The sequence below is a fragment of the Tenrec ecaudatus genome, chromosome 17, assembly GCF_050624435.1.
Source record: "Tenrec ecaudatus isolate mTenEca1 chromosome 17, mTenEca1.hap1, whole genome shotgun sequence".
NCBI classification, from domain to species: domain Eukaryota; kingdom Metazoa; phylum Chordata; class Mammalia; order Afrosoricida; family Tenrecidae; genus Tenrec; species Tenrec ecaudatus.
In genome coordinates this window covers 55620289-55644546 of record NC_134546.1, presented here as the reverse complement: position 1 = coordinate 55644546, position 24258 = coordinate 55620289, and the positions used below count along the sequence as shown (strand labels likewise).

At 57.5% G+C, this 24258-nt stretch overlaps 1 protein-coding gene across 1 annotated transcript in view; it reads left to right on the top strand.

Annotated features, from left to right (window-relative positions):
- Window positions 1–24258, top strand: part of CCDC33 (coiled-coil domain containing 33) — a 134372-nt gene that overhangs the window by 107134 nt on the left and 2980 nt on the right. Inside the window, exons 14-17 of the mRNA XM_075535561.1 lie at window positions 22130–22295; window positions 23014–23102; window positions 23216–23347; window positions 23431–23500. Coding sequence (XP_075391676.1) covers window positions 22130–22295; window positions 23014–23102; window positions 23216–23347; window positions 23431–23500 — 457 coding nt within the window. The remainder of the gene's footprint in view (window positions 1–22129; window positions 22296–23013; window positions 23103–23215; window positions 23348–23430; window positions 23501–24258) is intronic.

Here is a 24258-nt window from a genome sequence, read left to right as displayed (position 1 = left end):
CACACACACACACACACACACACACACACACACACACACACACACTATAATTTGGTGTTAAACACCCAATCAGGTCCAAAGATAATAGGGAACAGCCAGTTCATTCCCGGAGTAACCAGATAAACTGCCCATCCATCGCGCCTGCAGCAGCAGACAGAATGGGGCGGGCGGGGCGGGAGGAGCTTCGGGAGAGGCCCGCAGCATCCATGGGGCTGAGTGTGTGGGCTGTACCTTTAAATCTTCCAGGAGGGGGGACAGTGTCGCCGCCCACTGGGGACTAATTATCCTTCAGCCTTTAGCCAGCCCTTCCTCAAACACACAAAAGGGGGCTCAGCAGGCCTCGTGGCACTAAGTCTCTGAGGCAGCATGTTTTTTTAAAGAAAAAAAAACTCTCAGATATGCAAATCAACCCTGGACTGTTGTGGGGTAGGGATGGGGGGCAGCGCGGCTGGAATGAGCCACTAGTGGCTCAGGGACTCTGAGAGGGGCTGGGGCCTGGCAGCTGGAGGGGACTGGAGGCATGTCACTCACCAAGCTCAGGCTGGGAGAGGAACCCCCTTGGAGCCCTGATGGAAGCCCCCCACCCCCGTCTCTTTGTATGGGTGGGGGCTCTGCCCACCTTGGCCCCCTCCAGGCCCCCTCTCCTTTGCACCTGCAAGAGGGACCATTTCCAATGTGTAAATGAAGGCGCCCTGCTGGCCTGGTGGGCTACACCTTGGAGAACTAATGTGGGATCAGCAGTTCATACTGGTACTCTGGAGGAAGATGAGACTTTCTATCCCCCAATAGAGCTCCAGCCTCAGAGACCCACCCTGTCCCGCAGGGTCGCAGTGAGTCGGCATCAACTCGATAGCAGGGAGTTCCGTTTGTGGACATTGTTTTGGTTTTGTACGGTTTGTCCCCTGCTCCCAACTCTTCTCTCCCTCACCAGCTTCTGAAGCCCACCCCCCAGCCCTCGCATGACCCTAAAACGGTGTACCAGGACTGGAGCCTAGCAACTCATAGCGCCGGGCCTTGGCTTCTCTGCTCCCCCCTCCCTGGTATCCCCTCCCCACCTCCACCCCTATTCCAGGTCAACAGTAGGTGTGCACTCAGTTCACCCCTCCGTCTGTCTGTCCCTTCCTAAGCAGCCGCGTGGCCTGGAGAGAGGGAGGGGAATTTTGCTTCACACTCAGCTCCCCCCCCCACCTTCCCCAGGGGGAACCTTAGTCTCCTCAGCTGTGGAATGGGATGGTGGCCGGCTGGGACACTTTCCCAGTGCCTGGGGAGGGCTCAGTGTGGCGTGATGAGGAACCTGGGCGCCATACTGAATCACAGCCTCACCCCAGGCCCTCATATCATGTGACTATCCATTATTCCCTCAGGGAATCCCATTCATCCCCCTTTCCAAAAGCCCACCTCCATCCAGTCCAACCAAGCCCATAGGACTGCAGACCTGCCCTGCCCTGCGGGCTTCAGAAACTGTACATCTTTACAGAGCAGAAAGCCTCCACTTCCTCCTACAGAGCAGCAGGTGTCTTTGAACTGCTGGCCTTGCAAGCAGCAGCCTCAAGAATAGCCCACCAGGCTGCCAAAGTGCCTCCTAGCCAGTCCAGCACCCAAACGAAACAGAAAGAGCCCACAGGCTATGCACCAGGGGTGTTAACATGAAGAGCGTGATCCACAGCCCTGACACGCATGGAGAAGGTGCTGCAGGGGAGAAGGTTTTATTGTGTGTATTTTTGCCAAAATTTAAAACAATAATTTAGACTAATAACAGGGAGGACACGGGAGAAGGAAATGCTCTGAAACGGATTGTGGTGGTGACTGTACAGCTCTTCTTGAAATGACTATACTGTTGAACTGTGTTCTTTGCAGATGAAGTGCCAGTAAAACTGTTTGAAAACACACACACACACACACAGGAAACAAGCTCACTGGCATCGAGTCCACTCCGACTCACAGGGCCCTCTAGGACAGCGCCTGTGGGTTTCCAAGACTGTAACTCCTTACGGGAGCAGAAAGCCTCATTTTCCTCCTGTCCCACACTCCCCAAGTCCACAATCTAGCCCCATGGTCCCAGTGACATTTCAGGGGTCCACAGGGCCCTTGTATCCCCATGGACCCTTCAGCAATGAGGATCCTATAGGGTGGATGGAGCAGTGGGGAAAGCGGGGGGCCAGACTTTTCCATGGAACTTCCAGCTCTCCTGTGACAGCTAAGTTCCCATTACTCCCATCCTACTGCTTCTCCCTCAGTTCAAGATCACCCAGGGCCCCATGAGTCAGTCCCCAGAGGGACCCCAGTTTGAGAGAGCCCTCTGAGGCTCCTTGCTCCCACAGAGGCCTGGCAGGTGCACACCCCCCAGCCCACCCGCCGGAGAGGGAGTGGTCCAGGCATCTATGTGGTGGAGCCCATGTTTGCTGCATCCAGCCAGGGCTACAGGGCGGGCTTTGCTCGCTTGCCTCATGGTCACCGCAGCCCCCTTGGGCAGGTGTGCTCTCCCATTGCTCAGATGAGGAAACTGAGACTCAGAGAGGGAAGGCTCCCTGGAGCCTCAGGGAGGCTGGGGTTGACACTCACACCTGAACTGTCAACCCATCTCTGCTCCCGAGGGCCTCCCCATCTACCCCACCACCACCACTGCTGAGACCACAGGCACATGGCCTAGAATTATGCAAGCCACGCCCCCTCGCCCCCAGGCATCCCAGCTGGCATCCTTGCTGCTTGGCTCAGCCCGGCTGTCTTGGGCCAGCCGCACTGTCCACAGATGCCACACGCAGGCTGTCCCCTGGGCCCGAGAGGTGTGAGGGCTAATGAGAGCCCGTCATTAAGGTTTCTGCAGACATGGCCCGGAGAGTTATAGACAGGCGTTGTCAATAACTGGGCCCTGGCTGGTGAGACATTGATAAGCCCTCCTTACAGCCTCTCCCGCTCCCTGGCCTGCCCCCGCCCCCACCCCTACACACATACACACACACACCCGGGCTGTCAGCCGCCTGTTCACAGCACCAATGTACACAGGCTTCGCTCAATTAATTTGCACTTGTTGGCACCATCTGTTCTTTTAATGTGTCCTTATCGCAAGTGTGTGGGCTCGCCTCCCCCTTAGATGAGCTGCAAAGCAGGGCATGCCTCCCTCCCCCTGCTGCTCCTGCCCTCCTGCAGACTGGGGCTTCCAGGGCTGAGCCATGCCTCCCTCCTCAGACGAGGGCTCTGGGGCGGGACACGGTCTCTCCCCTCAAACTAGGAGCCCAGAGAACAAGCCCAAGTCTTCCTCCTCTTACATCTGCCACCTGACCCCTACCCTAGCCGAATCCAAGACCACCGCCCCCTCCCCTGAGCCCTGTATGCTCGGCCAGAGACCCTGTGGACTCCCTCTGAGCCTCACCCTACCGGGGCAGAACCTGACTCACAGAAGAACCCCCTGGTCCCAAGCAGTGTCCTGGAAAGCTGGCTGCCAGGACTCCAGATCTGTTCCCAGAGCTGACCCCCCCCTTCCCCATCCCCCACCCGAGGCCCAGCAGCCCCTGCTCCAAGAACAGTGATCGTATTCAGTCACAGGCTTGGGAGGAGCCTAAGAAGCCAAGTCTCTGTGTCCCCTGAGCAGCTCTGGTTGAGGGCCGCACTGAGTCAAAAGAGGGACAGCCCCAGGACAGAGCGTGGGGTAGCCGGCTGCCCACCCCCAAGAGACACCTGCCCTTGGCTGTCTGCCCACCCCAGGCTCTCTGGCTGCCAGTCTCCCTCCTCACTCCTTTCTGGGGCTCAGTTCCTACAGAGCATCTCTGGGAGCTCCCAGCTGTGAAAGCCTGTGCTCCCACCTGAGCCCAGATCCCTGGGACAGCCTGGCTTCCCTGACCCTGTGCCACTGTGAGCAACGAGCGGGCTCTGCCCCGAAGATGCTGGAGGCAGCTGGCTCTGCATCTTGACCCCTATGGACTCTGGTGACCTGAGCTACACACCGGCCACATTTAGGAAACAACCCAGATTAGCAATCAGAAATTGGCAACACCTAGCTCCTGCCCCATCCACCCCAACCGACTACAGCAGAGTGGACCGGCACTCATCCGGCATTCAAGGCCCTATGAGTGGACCTGCAGCGGCCACAGCCTCACCTCCCTCCTGACTGCCCACCTCCTCCTCCTGTCTACCCTCCTGCCAGTGTGCCAAGCTCCTCCTCAGCAGCACGCTCTGCTCCTGCTCTTCCCTCTGCTGGGACCCACAGGGACCCATTAGGGCAGGGTAGACTGTGCTCCCCGCTCACCTCACTATCCCCTGGCAAACTCGTACTCGACCTTCAAAACCCATCCCCGACTAAATTGTCGGTGTTGACTTACAGCAACTCTATAGCACAGGGTAGAACTGCCCCAGTCAGTTACTGAGACTATAGCTCTTTACGGGACTAGAAAGCCCTGTCTTTCTCCTGAGGAGTGGCTGGGGGTTTTGAACTGCTGACCTTGTGGTGAGCAGCCCATCTTGTAATCACTACACCGCCAGGGCAAGGCCGGACCAAATGCTGGTGAGGGGCGAGGAGGGCATGATGTGTGAGTCAGGCTGGGAAACACTGGCAGTGACAGTCTTACTTGCTAGCCTGAGTCCATGGAAAGGTGAGCCTCCTCTCTCTGCTACCCTGGCTGCCCCCCCAACAAGGTCTTGGGGTCTCAGAAACAGCTGGGCGCCTACATGGGTAAGCTCATAAGGAGAGGTGTTACCAAGCTTCCTGGCTGTCCACACCCCCCAGCCCCTACCCCCCTCAAACCGATCTATCCTGGGACAGACCCTGTGTGACTGTCTGCCAGGGTAGCGAGGGCCTGTGGAGCAGACAGCTCCAAGCTGTGCCTGCAGGTACCCGGGTGGGAGCTGTGCGTGTGTGTGTGTGTGTGTGTGTGTGTGTGTGTGTGTATGTACAGTTGCTTGCCTCCATTCCATTGTGGTTCAGGCCCAGCAGAAGCATCTTATCAGGAGAGGGTATGGGACCGGGGGATCCAGGCTTCCCTGGCGCAGGCTTGGCCTCCTGGTGCCCGTGTGGCAGGCAGAGCCCTGTGTCCCTGTGAGACCCCCTCCCTACTCCTGAACAGAGGCCCACAGTGAGGCAGGGCCCAGAGAAACCCCAACATGCCAACCCCCTTGGAGCAGACTGCCTTGGCCTTGGGACCTGCATATTTGGGTTTTTGGGAGACTGGCCCTGTCTGGAGGACAGCCTCTGCATGTATGAGCCAGGGGAAAACCTGGGGGGGACGATGGGGCCAAGCTGCCAGAGAGCCCTGGGAGGAGAAGGGGGTGAAGGTGAGGGCCACCTGGACCTGCTGCCAAGGTAGCTTCAGATTTGGGTTAGAGTAGGCCCATGTGAGAGAATTGTCCTGCCATAGTGGATACACTAACTGCCAGGCCATCAGTTCAAAACCACCAGCCATGCTGAGGGAGAAAGATGAGGCTTTCTACTCCTGTAAAGCGTCACTGTCTCCGAAGCCCCAGTCTACCCTACCCTAACGGGTCGCTGTGGGTCGGCATCGACTTGAAGGCAATGAATTTGGTTTGTGCTTATGTTATTCTGAGTTTAGCTGGGCCTGGGGTGCTACAGGGGGAGAGATTTTTCTGGGAAATCGCAGTCCTAGTGCATGAGGTGTGAGGACAGGAGGGTCAGCCGGGGGCTCCCCCACCTTCCCCCCCCACACTCCCTCCCACCCCCCAGGGTTTAAAGTGCAGACTCAGGACAGAGGCTTTGTGTCTGAGTCTCCTCACAAGGTAACTACTTACTTCCTCAGGTGACTGGGTGGGTAACACGATGTTGACCTGGAGTCTTGAGAGGGGCGTCTGGCCCACAGTGAGTGCTTGGCGTGAGCGGCCTGATCCAGTCTAGAAATTCTCCAAGAAGACAAAGTCAAAGGCCTTTGTCAGGAGGCAGACTTTGCAGGTGGCTCTGCAGAGACGCACGGGGTGATGGCTCCGCCTTCCGGTGGATGGGGGAACTGCAACTGCGTGAGCACAGGCGCCCGCCCTGGACCCCCATGCGCTTCTCCCAGAAAGACCAAGGCTTCGGGAAGTGGATGTGTGTGGGGAGCAGCTTGCAGGGGGCGGTGGGGAGGGGGCTGCCTTAAAAAGCTTGGAGGGACAAGGCAGACTCCAGTCGACTTTGAAGGACAAGTTGCTGAATGAGAATAAAGCGCCCCCTCCTCACCCCACCCCCAGTTCCTCCCCCTCCTCTCCCTAGCCTAGCCTAGTGCCTGAAGACACCCCCCCACCCGCTGTCCCTGCAAAATAAAGGCGCGCTCAGCCTCAGCCCTACCCACACAAAGAACCCTAGTCTGCTGTGGTCACTTCCGGTGTGTCCTACCACCCCACCCTGACTTTAAGGCAGTGGCTCTCAACCGTCCTCATGCCACGACCCTTTCATACAGTTCCTCGTGTGGTGGTGACCCCCCCCCCACCCATCACATTATTTTCGCTGCTACTTCATCACTGTCATTTTGCTACTGTGATGAATTGGGCGACCCCTGTGAAAGGGTCATTCCGCCCCCAAAGGGGTCGCGACCTGCAGGTTGAGAACCTCTGCTTTAAGGGTGAGGAAGGGGACTGAGTTTCTTCTTCCCCATTTAATAGATGCAGCAGCCCCCCCCCCCCCTCAGGGCTCAGTAACAGCCTGCCTGGGGCTGTAAGGGGCAGGCTCAGCTCTCTCTGCCTCCCACACCCCCGCACCCTCCAGAGATGGGGAGGCAGGGCTGAGGGGAGCCCAGCAAACCCAGGAAGTCCCCTCATCCCCTCGCTGTTCCCAGCAGAGCAGACCTGGAAGGCGGCCACGCTAGGCTGGCTGCGCCCCAGTGCCTCTGCGTGGTGCATTATTGATGGAGCTCTAATTGTGCGTTTCCCAACGTCTACACGCCTTTGATGAAAAATGCATGGCGTGCCCGGGGAGGGGTGCAGACTCGATCGATTGGCAGCGCAGCAGGCTCGGAGGACCAGGCCCCTCGGGTGGTGTGGGGAGCGGTGGACACTGACGGCTGGACTGGGCGGGGGCGGGGGGGGTGACCACTCAGCAGAAAGCAGTGGCCCACTTCCCTGTGAGGAAGCTGAGGGGTGGGGTCAGTCAGGCTCAGCGCCTCCACCCGCAGCCTGGTGTCCCTGGAGGCGTATTAGAGCACCCCCCCCCATGAGAGTCATGGAGGGAGGGTGTTGAGGGGCCGCTGGGACACACCAGGCTTTGTGCCTGCCAGGGACTCACCCCCAGTGGGCACAGGGAGGCGCCCCATTTCATAGAGAGAGGCAGCAACCTGCCCAAGGCCACACAGCACACTTGTAGCAGAGCAGGGACGAGTCACCAGCGCTGAGCACATTGGAGGCTCTGTGTCTTTCCACTCCTCCAGGCCTGGGACTCTGAGCTGCAAAGCATTATGGGCTTCCCTCACACCCGCTATCCGGATGGAGAAGCCCCACTGAGGAAAAGTGACCTCTTTGGGGGTCTTACAGTGCACTCACAACAGGCCTGGAAATGAGGAGAGACACGGACTGGAACCAGGGTCCCCCGTAACTGACAGACCTGAGGGCCCCCACCCATGCACAGTCCTGGGCCCCTGGGGTGGATGTGGCTTGGCCAGGGCTGGGATGTATGAAGCAGCAATGCCTTCGGTCACTGAAGGACATGTTTGCTATTGTGACATCCCTGAGCCCAGAGTCCCGGGCACTCGCCATCCATTCAGTCAACAAGTCAGCACATGGTCCTGAAGTCCTGAAAGAGGGCAGACATCTGGTTAGGTCCAGGTGGGGCGGGGGGGTGGGTCTGAGTTTGTCTGTGAAAGGCCAGGCAGACACCTGCCCACATCCTGGGAGGGGTGTCCACAAGCAGGCCCGAGGTCAATGTGATCGGGTGGCCTGTCCCTGGCCAAGGCCGGCTCTAGGTTCATGGACTGCCTTGTCTGGATCGGTTTTCCATCACTTCCAGAGCGCGCGCCCTTCAAAAACACCCGCCCTTGTCTCCCCTGACCTAAAGGGAAAGGGATTTCTTCTCACCCAGAGACAGAGATGGGAAACTCCCTGGGGCCAGGTGGGATCCTTGTGCAGCTACTCCTGACTCGGGGACAGGGAAAGTGGGGTTCAGAGATGGAGGAGATGGAGGGGCAGAGAGGGAGAAGCCAAAATGTTTGGAAGTGATGAAGGACTAAATCTGTCTTGTAAGAAGTCTGGCCAGAGTGCTCCTTGGAGACAGACAGGCACGAGGCTTGGTGAAGTGGAGGGGCTGTGACAGAGAGGAAGGGCGTCAATGAGATGGGGGGACCTAGTGGCTGAAGCACTGGGCTGAGGCAGAAGAACAAACGTGCAGATGGCAAGGGCCAGGCGGTGTTTCCTTTGTTGTGCCCAGGGTCGCTGTGAGTCGGAAGCAGCTGGAGGGCACCTACCAACAACAAGGGCAGAGGAAGTAGACAAAAGGAGGCAGGAGAGGAAAGGGAGGGGGAGATGGAGGTGCAGCTAGAAGAGGGGGGAGGGGTTAGTCCGGGTAGACTAGTGAAACAAATTCATAGAGACTCATGTGTATAAGAAAGAGCAATTGAATCTTGAGAAAACATCCCAGCCCAATCCAGATCAAGCCCATATGTCTGATGCCAATCTATAAAGTCCTCTTCAGACTCACGAAATACATGCAATGATGCCAAATGCAGGGAGATCACAGGCCAGTGGGTGGGAAGTCTTGTGGATCCAGTGGCGTTGTAAGCATCTCAGTGCTGGCATGGGTCTCCACATGGCCCCCCTAGGTCCAGGGCTCTTGGTGCCATCAGCATAGATCCATGTGTCTCGTCAATAGAGAGTCTCTCAGGGCGTGAGCAGAGAGAGAGTCTCCCACTTCCAGGGAGGAATACCAGAGTTCCCAGAATCCTCAGGAGAAGGCCATGCCCACACAGAGGCCTCATTGGCTATGACCCAATTGACAGACCAGACTCCACCCCATTCACTCTTAATCCTCTCAAGTCCCAAATTGACACCAGATGATGTGACTACCACGGGGTGCTGAGGCTGGGCTGAGGAGCCCTTAGGGACGTGCCCCTTTCCTGTGCTCCTGGACCCCAGTCCCCCCCCCCCCTGGGCGTGGAGGTCTTCTCATTCTTTCCCAGCTGTGAAGTGAGTCCAGCCGGCTTACAGCTTCCCCCTCCCAGGTGCCTCTACCCTGGGACAAGGGTGACAGCGTCCCGTGGGCCTTCACGCTCACAGCTCACGGCTGGCCTCTGTCACCAGGTACACTTGTTGTAGCAACAGCCCCGGGGACCTGCCCTCGGAACAGAACCACAGCAGGGAAGATGGGAGAGCCAGAGTCCCCACCCCCTCCAGCCCCCAGGGCTGCCCCGGGCCTCACTGAAAGCAGCACTGTAAGTCTGCAACCCTCCCCCCCCCCCCACCCACACACACCACGTGGTTCAGGAGGATGGGTAAGCTCACCTAGCAGGCAGGTGTGTTAGGGATGTGTTGTCAGGCAACCAACAGAGGTGTTTCCAGAGCTATCCATGGCAGGGAAGTGGGAGGTGGGGGTGGGGGAACCAGAAGATTGGGCCTGGGGGCACTGGCCTCCAGGTGCCCATGGACGCAGGACCCTCTGTTGGGCCCCCTGCAAAGCTAGACCCTCACCCAGGAACCCAGAGAGGTGAGAAAGAAGGGCTTCTGGGGAAATCCCTTAAAGTGACCCTGCTAACCTGGACCCTGGCAATGGCCTCTGGGAAGGCTAGCCGCCGAGTTGAGGAAGTGGCTTGGGCCTCAACTAGCCTGGGCAGGAGGGATGGTGCTTGGCCCAGGCCTGTGAGGGAGATGCTGGGGGGTGGGGCATTCGCCACCGCAGGCCAGACAGCTCTGGCTGTGCGTAGAGGAGGCTCCTGGAGGTGACCACCGTGCTCCTTAGGGAGTCGGCAGAGGGGCTGGGACTGCCCCCTCATAGCCCGCAGGTGCAGTATGTCCCCTGGCTGAGAGTTAAGGTAGCCCCAAGCTGCCATCTGCATAGGCAGGGCGCTAAGACACATCCCTGAGACTTAGACTGAGCTCCAGGTCACTGCTGGGCTCTTCCTGGCAGGAGTGGCCCCAGAGCGGAGCCTTGAAGGCAGGCTAAGGTTTGGAGAGGCCTGCAGAGGACATGGGAGGGCCAGCATCTTCCAGGGAGCCCTGCCCAGCTCCAATGTCCCTGCCCAGCCCCCTCAGATGGTCAGTCTCCTGCCAGGCCCCATTAGCAAGGGCTGGGGTCCGGCAGCAGCCAAGGGCCCTGCTGCTCCTGGGCACTTCTCTTCTTCGGGGCCTCAGGAAGGGGGAACGGTCAGAAGAAAAGACAAAGGCATTCCTTTCGGCTCTTTGCTGCTACCTCAGGCTGAACACAGAGCAACCAGGGATAGACAGAGTCCCTGCTCCAGAGTCTTCTGTGGCTCCCCACCACCCTCAGTGCAGCAGAGCTCCCGGCCAGGCCCTCAGGGCCCCACCAGCCCCACACTGGCCCTAGCCTGCTTGGCCACCTCCTGCTTCCTGGGTAGGCAGATCCAACTGCTTTTGCTGCCTCGGGGCCCAGGTCACCACACACCTTGGTCCAGACTGTTCCTGCACCTGAAGCCCCACCCAGTCTGTCACCTGGCACCTATACCCTAAGGCCCAGTCCCTCCACATACAGGAAGTCTTCGCCCCAGTTAGCACTCCTCAGACTCTCATGCCAAGGGGCAAGCAGTGACCCCGTGGAAGGCCCTCACTGGCCCGCAATAGCTCTGAGGACAAGGAGCCCCCCACCTCCGTCAGAGCTGAGCACCCAAGGGGAGAAATGCCAGAGCGAGGCCGGGGAAGCTGGGGCCAGGTGGCAGGTTGGGAAGGACCCACCATACAGAGCATCCCCCAGGCTCCTGGCCCTTCGCCCAGGCCCAGTCACTGAGGCCTCCCTGCCTGAAGCCCCCAGCCCAGCAGCTCTGCCAGGCCACACCCTCTGCCTTTACAGCCTAGCTGTGCCAGGGTCTCAACTTTCCTGCCCAACTCCCAGCGGCCCCCCCCGCCTGCCCCCTGCTGGTGGAATGGTCAATGGAAGAGACTGGTTCTGGTGACCACTGGCTTCTGCGGCTACATTGCCCAGGGCAGGGTCATCAGCCGGGGGCAGGGACTCACCACGAGTCCCCATCACTGTCATCCTACAGAGCCTCTGCCTCTCCTAAGCACCCCTTCCACTGGCTACAGGGTAGCACTGCCCACCCCACCCGTCTCCCCTGGGCGAGGTTTCTTCACTGGGGACTTTCAAGGTCAGCAGTTCAAACCCACCACCAGCTGCTCCTTGGGAAACAGGCAGGGCTTCTACGGGATGGGTGGGCGCAGTTTTACACTGTGTTACAGGGTCACACATCAACTTCAGGGCGGTGAATTTTATTATTTTTAATTCTTTTCTCATAAACGAGTCGCCGGGCCTTTCTTCTGTGCTACCGGGTGGGCTCAGAGGGCCAGCCTGTGGGTGAGCCGTTGAGCGCGCACCCCTGACGCCACCCAGGGCCTCCGTTCCGTGTGAAAGAGAGGGGGACAATCACACGAGAGACGCAACAAAGCGACCGTCTTGTGCTCGCAGAGAGGAAGGTTGTGCTTGGGGAGGCCAGGAGCCAGGTGTCCTGCCTGGAGGAGGAGCTTTGGAGAAGGGAGCAGAGAGCTGGGTGGGGGCCCTGGGAAGCAGGGGAGCTCTGCTTGCTGCTGGGGCACCCTGTGTTCTGGTCAGAAGAGAGCCCTGTCAGCTATCAGGTTCCAAACGTGAAGGGAGAGGAAAGGGGGCCTGTACACCCCCCATCCCAACCCACCCCCCAGCAGCAATGGGGCAGTTATACAGGAGGAGCCGTTCAGAGGGACTCCGATTGAGTTTGTACCGAGACTCAGACCGACGGCTGTACAAAGCTGGTTGAACGCGCACGCGCACATGCACCTACACACGGCCACATCTTTGCCAATCTACCCGCCCAGGAAGACGAGCTGTGAGCACTGAGGCTAGGGGGGCTCAGGCACCCTGGGTCCTTCAGGACAGCTGCCTCAAGCTGTTCACACCAGCCTTCCCCCCCCCCGCTCCCCCAAAACACTGGCATCCTCTCGAGTGTGCAGACAGGGAGAGGAAGCTTCCAAAGTTCATGGGAAAGGCCCCCTCTCTTTCCATTCCTTTCCCCATGACTTCCGGGAAGAATACGCACTCACACTGCATGCAGAGTTGTCTCAAAGCTGGGTGCAGTGTCTGTCCATGAGAGGCCAGAGACAGACCAGGGGACCCAGGACACTGTCCTGGCCAGGTAGGGTGGGAGGGGCCCTTTATGTCCAAAGGGCTATCCCCCTGCCTGCCCCCGCAGGATCAGACTTGGACCCGATAAGCCCACCCTCCCAGCTGACCCCTCTGTCCCTGATGAAAGGAGGGAGTCAAGCCAGGTGGCACCCTACCCTGTCACTTGGGAGACCTGCAGCACCAGTGCCCCCACCCCAGCCCTGGCCCTCTAGCCCCACTGCCACTCCCTCAGCTACGGCCCAGCGAGTCCAAAGCCAAGTGCTAGCCCCTGGGAGTTGGACGACAGGATCCAGTGGCCCAGCCTGCCCACCTCGGGCCTCAGCTCCCCCTTGATAGGCTAGGGGTCAGGGAGTCCTGTTTACAGACTCACCATACCAACAAAAGGACGTGTATATCATGCAAGGGCTGCCTGTGGACGGCGAAGGGCCCGAGGCTGCTGCCACAAAGTGTCAGTGGTCCCCACTGCCCATTGGTGTCAGTGTCCACAGCTCACCTTGCTAGGTGGGTAGAAGGACCTTGTCTGATTTGCACAGATTTAGGCTTTGGTGTGTGTGTGTGTGTGTGTGTGTGTGTGTGTGTGTGTGTGTGTGTGTGTGTGTGTCCATTCAGCATGGTACACTTTCCAAACACCATTCACGCCCTGTTCTTTCTGTACAAGTGGCAAAGTGGGCATCACATGCGTGCTGTACGTTGACTCGTGCTCCCTGCCCTGCCTGCTATAGGCAGCTATCAGACTCTGAGATGGGAATCCAGGGACCGGAAGAGTCTGGGAAGTCCCTGAGAACCAGGCAGACCTACGCAGGACGGGTACCTGTGCCTGATGCTGGAGGGCAAGGCCTGCTCAGGTCCACCCCGGCCCCCTTAGCGGAACACCTGGAGTATCTGTGGGGGGCGGCTGCCCTCTGCTGGCTGACCTGGAAAACTGCATGGCCGGGGGCCGAGGCTTGCCAGACAGATCTTGGACCTGGGGCCCCTGAGGTCAGGGGCTGCCTGACAGACCTCATGGCAAGGGAAGGGAGGGCTTGAAGACTCAGAAAGTCCACCTCCCTGGCTGTCCACTGTCTCCACCTGCTTCACCCCGGGAAGAGGCCTGCCCACACTCCACCTGTCACGGCCTGCCTAGCCTTGGACAGCGAGGCCCCTTCTCTTGGAAATCCCCTGCCCCCTCTCCCACCTCAGCCATTGCCTCCACGCTGTACCCTGTCACCTCTGTCCCTTCTCCGCCTCGCTGCTCCCTCAGTCCTCGGCCCATGCTCCCTGGCATTCAGAGCACTGGCTGGGGTCACCAGAGGCCACCTCCCTCCGGAGGCGTTCTCCCAAGTTCCCAAATCTCACTGTGAAGGATGACCCACATGCGGAGATTGCACCTAGTGTCACCAAGTATTACAACGCGACCAGCTTTCTCCTGCCGCGCTGCTGCATGGGTTTGAGCTGCCAGGCTTTCAGTTAGCCGTGGAGCCTCTAACCCACCTAACCCGTGTGCCCCCGGCGCTCCGTACCCCCTAAGCATGCCCCCACTATGACTACCCACAATTTCCCATACTCCCCCGTGATTTCAATGTTCTGTGAAGGGGCCCCAACATGTGTGGAGAGCTGGCCTTTCGGTGAACTTCATGGTTGTGAGCTCTGTAGGCAGGGCTGCTAGTGGCTGTGGTTGCCTCTTGTTCGTGGCTGCATGGTATTCCACAGCCCCTTCTCTCTGTCCGATTCCTTGCTATCGGACTGGCTCTGTTAGAGCTCTCATGGAAGAGACATACTTTGGATCCCTGGCTTCACTGGAGAAAGAATTCACGCTGAAGCCTGGTTGGTGATCCAAGTGAGTTTTATAAGGTTAGAAGCAGTTTCAGGTTTTACAGTAAATAGAGTCCGTGGCCTGGCTGCCCTGCACTGTGTGTCAGCCACTGGGACAGAGAGCGACAGAGCAAACTTCTGGCTTTTCAGGCGCCCCCTCCCACCATCCACTGCTGTTGGGAGGCGTGGTCAGTGGTGCTGGTCGACCCCATTGGCTGAAGCAAATTCACCTGGCCTGGATGGGCTGATCCAGGTGCACCACCCACCTAGGTATACCACCCCTTCCTGGCCAGAGCTGGAACCTAACAGCTCTTTCACGCTTTGAGGAGGAGTTAGTGTTTGGTTCCCAGTAGTTGCTAGTGGGGGAGCTGGCCTGCACCACCCAGTCACCTGCCATTTCCGGGAGCAGAAAGGACCTAGCTCTCCTTTGAAAAGCACCCTGCCCCTGTGCCTCCACCACCACCTTCCTTCTGTCCTTTGCTCTTCGCTGTCCCTCCACCCTCTCCCCGGCCTACAAAGCCATCTCACTTCCCAAGACTTCCAGTGCACCTCCCGGGCTGGCCACCGGGTCCTCTACACACTTGACCACCACGCCAGCTGCCCGAGGAACCCCCCACCGCAGTGCCCTGCAAGCCTCTGCCCACCCTGCTCCCTCTCCAGCCGTGCCCTACACTCCCCTGACCAGACCCTGTACCCCAGGAATTCACCGGCTTGCTTCCCCATCCCGCTCTATTCCCCACCCCTGTTTTGATTTTGGCGTCTCCCCTGCATGGGCACCCTGCACCCAGAAATATCCTCCGAGGGTCTGCCTGACACCACCTCCTCCAGGGAGTCTTCCTGGATTGCCTGGATCGGTTAGGCACCTCTTCTGAGTCCTGCCGGGTCTCAGGCACATCCATGCCCTCTGGTGTGTGTGTGGGGGGGTACCCTGGCAGAAAGGGCTCTAGGTTCTCAGCAGGGACTCAGGAAAACATTAGGGTCTTCCTGAGCTGCTTCAGGGCTGGGCTTTGTACCCTGTGACCACAGACACCCTGTGCCCCTCCCGGCCTGTTTCCCTGCTGGCCATCGTGATTGGCAGTGAATGACCAGGTGTATCTGTCCAGCCTGGGCGAAGCATCTTGAGTTCTTCCATGAGAGCTTGAGCCTGGGCGTAAGCATTGCCTTCCTTGGCCTTTACACACTGTTCCTCACCTGCATGGAGAGGGTGAGTGGCTGGGTCTGGGTGTCTGTGATGGCGTAGTCACATGCCCTAGGGCCAGGGCCGGTGTAAGGACGACTAGATTAAACCAACAATAACAACAACAACATCTCATAAAGCCATACAGGAAGGGAGTAACGGCCTAGCGGCAGGAGCACCCCACTCCCCTTTCCAGGGTGAGGCTCAGAGCCAGAGGCAAGCCCGGGAGTCACTTGAGCCCACCCTTGAGCCCACCTGACCGGCTCCCCACCTGGCAGGCTCTGAGCACTTGGTGGGCGGGCTGTCGGTGGGCGCAGGGGACAATCTGAGTCGGACACAGGTACCCTGGAGGCTGTGCTAGTCCTGGGGGTGGGGGGCAGGGTGCATACAGACACCCTGCCTCCACCAACAAGCTTGAGCAGGCAACCACACAGGAATGTGGGCTGCGGTGGGCTGCCGTGTGTCATTCCCCCCTTACCCCCCCCCTCCACCATTCTCAAGGCTGCGCTGTGACGCAGAGCGTGGCCCTGAGAGGGCAGGGGAGGTGGCTGGCTGAAGGCTGTGGGGAGGTCAGGGCTGAGCCTTCTGCCCAGCTGTGCTGCCCAAGGCCCCTGCTCAGCTGTGGATGGTGGGGGGGCGGGGTGAGGGCAGGTTCACCAGAGGGTTCTAGCCCAGGGTGGGGACCGAGTGAGTAAGTTAGGCCTGGGTCCCTTTCCACCCCCCTGAAGAGACTATTCTGTGTCAGAGGACAGCAACAGAACCCCTCACTCTTCCCCCAGCGGGATGGCTGGCCACACAGGGCCACCACCTTCCCCAAGAGCAAGAGCCACTCTCCCATCAGCTCTCCCTCCCCTCTGCCTCAGCTTCCTCACCTGCCAAGTAGGGGTGTTGATAACAGAGTTCTGCTCCCTGCCCCACACAGGGCTGCCAGGCTGAAAAATAGGTGTGGGGGCTTAGAAAGGGGGAGTCATTGAAGGGGGAGACCCATGAGGTGGATGAGGAGCAGTCACACACTCCCTGCACACACACACAACACACACATTAACACATGCATATTAACACACTCACACACACACACACACACACACACATATATATGAAAGGGTACCCCCCCAAAATCAGAAAAAAGCTCTCTGCATTTTTCCCCGCTAGGCTAGCATCAAGCAACTTGCTCTGAGTTAATATACCGAGTGGCGTTGCCTGGGAAGGTTCTCTCTGGTCACAGTGAACTTTTTTCTGTAAAAGTAGTTTCACTTGAGCCTCATTTTGTTTCTTTGTTTTGTGATGGCCAATTTAAGAGAACAGTGCATGGCTGCGAACTTTTGCTTCCCGCTCAGGAAAAATGCCGCAGAAACGGTGGTGGTGAACATAGTTGACAAGGACAGCGCTCTGGGAAAAAAATCATGTGTATGAGAGGTTTTCTCATTTCCAGAAAGGTGAAATGTCCATTGATGAGAAACCTCGTTCCAGCCATCCATCATCTTGAATGGCAAAAATGTCGACTGGTAGTGCATTTGAAGTTCATTCCACGAGGTCAGACTGTTCATCAAGCTTTCTATTTAAGGTTCTGAAGATAGCATAACAGTGTGTGACCAAAAAAAGACCCGATTTGTGGCAGATGGGGGACTGGTTTTCCCACCATAACAATACACCTGCTCACACAGCCATCTCAGTGAGCCAGTTTTTGGCAAAAAACAACATGCCTCTCTTGCCCCATGTACCTTACTCACCTGACCTCACTCTATGTGACTTCTTTTTGTTTCCTCGATGCAGAGGGACATGAAAGGACAGAAACATGATGACATAGAAGAGGTGAAGAAAAAAACACAGATGAGCTTGAAAAATGATTCCAAGAATAGAATCACAGATTTGACAACTGTGTTGAGTGTCATGGAGAGTATTTTGAAGGTGATAAGGTTGTTTTGTAAAAAAAAGTTTAAATACATAGCTTTAAAAAAATTCTGGTTAGGGGGCAGGTACCCCCTCCTATACACACATTAACACATGCACACATTAACACATGTATATGTACACATACACATTAAGACACACATAATTGACACACAAGCATACACACACTCACACACATACACATACACTTATACACACATATACACCCACACACTCAAGGCAATTAATTGACTCTCAAAGCAAATGGGAGGTGGAGGGGGCGCCCATTCTGCCCTGAGGGGCTGCCAGTCTAGCAGGGAAAGAGCAGAGCTCTCACCCAGGGAGGAAGTCAGGGCAGCCCTCTGGAGGAGGTGGCCCCACCCTGAGCCCGAAAGCTAGGTTAGGGGCGGAGGCCGGGCGAGGGCTCACAGGCAGGGAGCTCTACCTGAGTCCAGATATGCAGGTGGAAGTTAGATCAGCATGCTGGGTGAGTGCGGTGGATGCTGATGGGGCTGGAGACAGAGCCTGTTCCGGGTCCCGGAAACTCCCATGAATCTCAGCCCCAGCAGGCTGCTTCAAGCCCCTGCCGGAGCCTCCCTCTCCCAACCTCTGCCTGGGCAGGGTCCTCACCACCCTCCCAACAGGGAGATGGAGCCAGAAAGGAAGAGACTGCCAGAGGAGGGGCTGCTGAGGGTTGAAATATCCAACATCTAACTCCATGCGGCCCATCTCCCCAGGTCGAGAAGATCCCACCTCAGGAAAACAAGCAGCCCAAGCAAACCCCAGACACGAAATCACTCGTGCGCTTCCCACCTTGAGGTTAACCAAGCCACCTGAAAGTGCCCGCCCATCAGGTGGTTCTGACAGGCAGGAAACAGGCCAGGCTAGAGCAGTCCCCTTCCCCTGTAATGGCCCAGGTGGGGGCCACAGGCAGGACAGGAGGCCAGCTGGCCACCTCCCCTGACCCAGGGACCTGAGGTGGAGACAGCAAGCCCCTTCTCCCAGCCACGTTCAAGGTACCCTGAGCCACTCCTGCCTCCACACCTGTCAGAGAGATGGGCTCAGGGTCAAGCCAGGGCCTGCACCTCAGCTTCCTGCCTGTTTCCTGGAGCCCCCAACCTCCCTTCCTCTTGTAGGTGCAAAGTGCACCTGCTTTAGAGTAGTGTCCCGGTTCAAATCCTAGCCACACCCTCTGTCCACTTCACCGAGTCTCTCTGAGTCTGCGAGGTTGCTCAGGAATTGGGAGCCTACAGACGCAGGACCAAGAGCACAGGGTGTCTCTCTGTCCATCAGGTTGAAGGCCATCCTCGGGCTTAAGGAGGCTGGGACAGGGCTCAGAAGCAGGGCCCTCTGGGAGCATCCCAGTTCAGCGCTTGGGAAGAGCCCATGATTGCTACCAGGCGGGAGGGTCCCCAGAAGAGAGAATTCGTGTGGAAGTTTTGTGTATGTGACCAAACTTGAGCTAGGATTTCATCCATTTGTCTTCTCTGAATTCTTGGAACGCCTTGTAGCTTCTTTGGGTGCACAGTGGTGGTCCTATGGTGGAATTCTCACCTTCGGTGGCGGACAGCCAGGCTTGAGTCCCAGCCAATGCCTCTCGTGTGCAACCACCGCCGCTCCCTCCGCCATGCTCAGCAGATTCCGGTGGCACTTCCAGACCAGTGGACTAGGAAGAAAGCCCTGGCGGTGCCCCTCCAGAATTTTCCGGGGCAAATCCTGGGCTCGCTATGAGGACGGGGCAGGACCAGGCAGCATCTCACTGTGCGGAGGCAACTAGGGGTGAGCAGTACACCTCTAGATGGGGTGCTGCTCGCGGCAGGCTTGTCACAAAGCGAGCACACGGGAGTAAGCGCCCACAGGTCAGGAGATGGACCGTGGCCAGCACCCCAGAAGTTCCCACTTCCCCTCCAGTCACCTGCTCTCTCCCCAACACAGCTAATGTCTGGGCCTTATTTTATTGTGGGTTTGAATGAGTGTGCGCACTGATTCATAAGCTGATCTTATGGAGGGAGTGCCGATTCAGATCTCTTTCCCGTCAGTCTACTGGGTGGTCAGTCTGTCTTACAGATCTGGAAGCACTGGGGGGCCGGCGTCATGAATAGTTGCTCTTCTCCCGAGTCTAGCCGGCTTGCCCTCTCACTGGCGTCTTGTGATGAATGCATTCAGCTTCTCATTCCTTCCGTTTCTGGCCTGTGCGCTCTTCCCTTGCTCCTGCCTCTGACACCCTTCCCCTGACCCACGGGCGTGACGATATTCTTAGACAGTGTCCTCTTGAGACCCTCCTGCTCTGCCTTTTATGGTGAAATCTATCACTCCCGCTGGAGCTCACTGTGAACGTATCACGTGGGGCAGGAGCCCAGTCCCCCCTTTCCAAGGTGGGCATCAAGCTGGTACAGCAGCATTTAAGGGGAATCACTGTAACTTCTCTGCTGCCCTGTACGATCGACCTGGTCACACATGCAGGGCTCGCGCGTGTGTGTCTGTGTCACTGCTCTCTGTCCTGTCCTGTTTGCTTAGCCTCTTTGTCGACCTTTGTACCAATTGTGTCTTCCGTGTTATAGTCTTAGAGCACATCTCGATTCCTTCTAGAACATGTTCTCCCACGTGGTTCCCCTTCAAAGATTTCCTGATTTCACTTGCCTTTCCGTTCCTGAAGTATTTTGAATTGGCTTGTCTGTTCACACAGGCACGTGCACACACATACAATGTTGTGACTTTCATTGGAGTTGCAGTGAATCCGTAAATCAATTATGGGAAAACAAACTCGTTAAATATTATATCTTTCAGTCCATGAACATGGCATACCCCTGCATTTATTTGGGTTCAGATTATTTAAAAATAAATGGATATGATCAAAATATTTTTTAATTAGTGAATAAGATTTTTAAAAATTTTTAATGCAAACGTCAGAAATGAAGCAATTATTTCTTTCCTCCACCAAGCCTAGAGGTAGCCATTGTGACTGTATCCCTATATGTATGGACACACATCCGCACACATGCACACAAACACGCCAGTTCTGCGTGGGATCATACTGATTTGCCACATGCTTTTTTCTAACAGTATAGCGTGGATATCTCTCCATGCCCGACAGTTAAGCCTCGTGTCCTCTCTGTAACTATTACCTTCAGCCCAGAGCCACCCCTAGTCTGTCAGTCTGTCCAGAGGTGGCTGCATCAGTGCAGGCGGGCAGTGTTTCCTTCTTCGTGCACAGGGGTGCCGTGGAGCGGACCGACCCAACAGCACCTCTCAGCAACATGGTGCAGAGAGTGACAGCGACTTCCTTGGGCGCACGCGCGTGTGTGTCTGTAAGACACAGCTTTAGAAGTAAGGGTCCAGAGTGGACATGATAAGAGTCTGAGCCAAGCTCGAGAAAGAAGGATGAATTTATTTTCCCAAAATGGCATGTGCTGCCTCTTAGCTGCATACGGAGCCTTCCAAGCCCCTTTCAGTCACGGGGATGCTATAATTTGAGAGTCTATCTCAAGGGGATACAGAACCCCCCCGGGAGGGTCACAAAGGAAGAGGAAGGGGCTGACCTGTCGACCAGAAGCGAGATGGAGGAGAGCGGCTGCTTTCAGATAACGCAGCTCTGAACGGAGCCCTCTCCCACACACTGCCCCTGAGCCTCCTGGCAGCCCCATGGGTGACCAGTGAGAAATCCGAGGCCCAAAAGAGTCAAGGGGCCTGTCCCTACTCACACAGCGTGTCAGCGGCCAAGGGACCTGGCCCGGATCGCAGATCCCTGTGTCTGCAGCCTTGGGGCTGACGTTGCTAGTTCACGGTCACGTCTGAGGACACAGATGGTCAGATCTGAGAAACAAGACCTGGAGCTTGGCCGGGGGCAGGTGCTGGTAACATGGGCCAACATTGGCACTGCTTAGAGGGAGTTCAGCTAGCTGGCCAGACAGTGGCAGGTGACAAGTGGTGACTGATGACCCCCCTGCTGTCTGGGGACCCCTCTCCAGGAAGTCAGTCACTCACTGTGTAGCAGGTGGGGAGGCAGTGACTTGGGAGCCCGCCAGTCCCCAGTTAGCATGGGACCAGGTGGGGGTTGGAACAGAGCTCTGCTTTCTTGGGGTGGGGCGGTTCAGGCTCCACCCCCATATGCAAGGGCCTCCCCCAGCTTCAGAAAGTGGCTGACCACCAGCTTTTAGCAAAGGCCTGAACCCAAACTCGTGGGCATTGAGTCTGTTTCAGCTCATGGGGACGCTACAGAATAGAGTGGACCTGCCTCAGAGCACTGCCCACGATATGGCTCCTGACAGAGACAGCCTGCCACCTCTTTCTCTCCCAGAACACCTGCTGGGTTCAAATTGCTGGCCTGCCTGCTAGCAGCCAACGGCTCTCCACAAACCAAAAACCTTGAGCTCACTGCCATTGAGTCCAGGCTGACTCCGAGCGACTCTCTAGGACAGTGAGCCTCATCAACCCTATAACGCTTTATAAGCATAAGATACAGGATGCTCCCATTGCTGGTCCAATGGCAGAGTCTAGCTTCCTGGACCCCACGTCCCACCCTCCATCTCAGAGGTGGATCTCCAACAGAACCGGGGGTTCTTACCTGGGTCTCCTGGGACCTTCCTGCCCTCTGGGCGAGTTGGGGGCTGGCACCTGGGGTTAGTGCTGGGTGTCATTGGGGGGGATATCGGTGAAATTCTTCCCTGGCTTCTCAGTGACATGAAGGAGGAGGAGAAATTAGGGGGGAAGACAAAAAGATGTGATGATGGCTTAGCCAGAGTAGGAAACCTGCGCCAGGTCCTTCAGGTCTCTATTCCTCATTGACGTCCTCATCTGATGCCTGGGCACTGAGCTCCTCCCTGAGCTGGCACCATGGGCGCCAAAGTATTCAATGCAGCGACTCTTGCTTGGCCAAAAGGCTCCTCCAAGAGGTTCATGTAAATCATAACCACCCCTCCAGGGATTTGCTACGGCCTGGGGGCCCAGCTTGGGACTCCTGGAGCTCATTGGCCTTGGCAGGGCCCACTGACATCCAGGTGTGGGTGCAGATGTGGGTGGAGGCTCAGCTCTGGGCTCTGGGCCTGCAGGAGATGAACAACTACCGGCGGGCCATGCAGAAGATGGCCGAAGACATCCTCTCCCTGCGGAAACAGGTCAGCATCCTCGAGGCGGAGAACCACACGATGAGGAGATACCTCAGCCAGCAGGAGGCAGAGGAGGAGCAGGACAAAGCCGAGGAGACCTTGAGCCTGGGTGAGGGCATGCGGGCCAACCAGGGCACCGGGGTGGGCCTCCTTCTGGATTGTGGGCCAGGAATGGGAAGAGCCTTTCCCAAGTGCTTGGCTCAGCCTGGTAGGGACCCCACACACGGACCTTCACAAGGTTGATAGATCAGTGGCCTAGGGCTGCCATGGTGGCGTAGTGGTTACCAGCTGGGCTGCTAACTGCAAGGTCAGCTGTTCGAAACCACCAGCTGCTCTGCAGAAGACAAGTGGGCTTTCTACTCCCATAAAGAGTTATAGCCTTGGAAATCCACCGGGACAGGTCTACCCTGCCCTACAGGGTCACTATGGGGAGGGATGGACTCCATGCTGGTGCATGGGGTTTGAGTTTAGGGCTGCCATATCAAAGTACCGCAGAGTGGGTGGCTTCCAGCAACAGAAACGGATTCGCTCCCAGTTCTGCTCTGGAGGCCAGCAGCCCAGAACCAAGGTGTCAGGAGGTCATGCTCCCTCTGACGGCTCCAGGGCAGGGCCCTGCCCTGCCTTGCCTCTCTCTGCCAGTGTGGCTGGGTGCCGGCCACCGTGGACATCCATCCAGTGCCTGTTTGTTGTGTCATCCTGTTTGTTGTGTCATGACCACCACAAGCTCTAGCGCTGGGAGACTCTCCCTCACCCCAACCCCCACTCTGATTTGAGGCGGGAGGGGCCTCCTCCCTTAGCCCGCTCTCCCTCCTCCCCATCCGACCCAGTGTCCATGCGGCAGAAACTGCTGTTGAATGAGATGGATATGAAGAAGCTGAGGGACAAGGTACAGCATTTGCAGAATGAGCTGATTCGAGTGAGTTGGGGCAGGGGACCACGGGAATGCGGTTGGGGGCTGGGCTGTGGGTATCAGAAGGGACAGGAGGAGCGGAGGACTCTGCTGAGGGGCCACTGCCACCCCCACCCCAGAAGAATGATCGTGAGAAGGAGCTCCTGCTCCTGCAGCAGGCCCAGCAGCCTCAGGTGGGCCTACGAAAGCGGTACCAGGACCGGCTGCAGAAGACGAAGGCTCTGGAGGAGACCGTGCGGCACCAGGAGAAGGTGGGTGTTAGGGCGGCCGGCCAGCCAGGCTAGGGACGTGCAGAGCCTCCGGGCCAGACCAGCCTCTGTCCTCCGCCCTCCAGGTGATTGAGAAGATGGAGCGCGTCCTGGAGGACAAGCTGCGGGACAGACCGTCGGGGAAACCCACCGTAGGTGAGTCCAGGCCAGCCTGCCAAGAGGGTGCCCCACATGCCCAGAGAGCTCTCCTTTTCAACTCACACGGAGCTCCCCTCATGCCAAGGGGTGCTTAAGGACACAGGACGCAGTGCATCACACACACACACACACACACACACACACACACAGGGACTAGGGCCGACGAAAGTGCAGGGAGGGGGGAAGGCTGCCTAGGTCAGAAACTCCCCACTCGTAAACTTGGGGACCTTTTGAATTATTTCCCCATCGTTCCACATCCTAAATTCTGCCTCGGCAAATGGCTCTTTTGCCGTGAGATCAGAAGAAACGGCTGGTGCCCAGCCACCGGGACGGCGCCTTCTAATAGGACATCGCGTGGAGGAAGCCTGACCAAAAGGCAGAATCGAATGTCAAGTTTCCTGGTACTTTCGTGTTTGCTCGCTTGTGCCGCAAGGGCAGCAGTCCGAAACCACCAGCTGCTCCTCGGTAGCACGACTCCCTTACAGAGTTCCATCTGGGAAACCCACAGGGGCGGTTCTACCCTGTCCTATCGGCATCGGCTACCATGAGTCGGCATCGACTCGATGGCAGTGTGTTGGTTTTTGGTTTTCTGTGCGCCCGCCCCTGTCTGAGGGAGAGGGCTGTTTCTGTGGGTTCCTTTCAGGAGCTCTGGTGTTGTGGTTACGCATTGGGTTGCTCACCACAAGGTTAGTAGTTCAAAACCCATCAGGTGCTCTGCAGAAGAAAGATGAAGCTTTCTACTCCCATAGGATTGG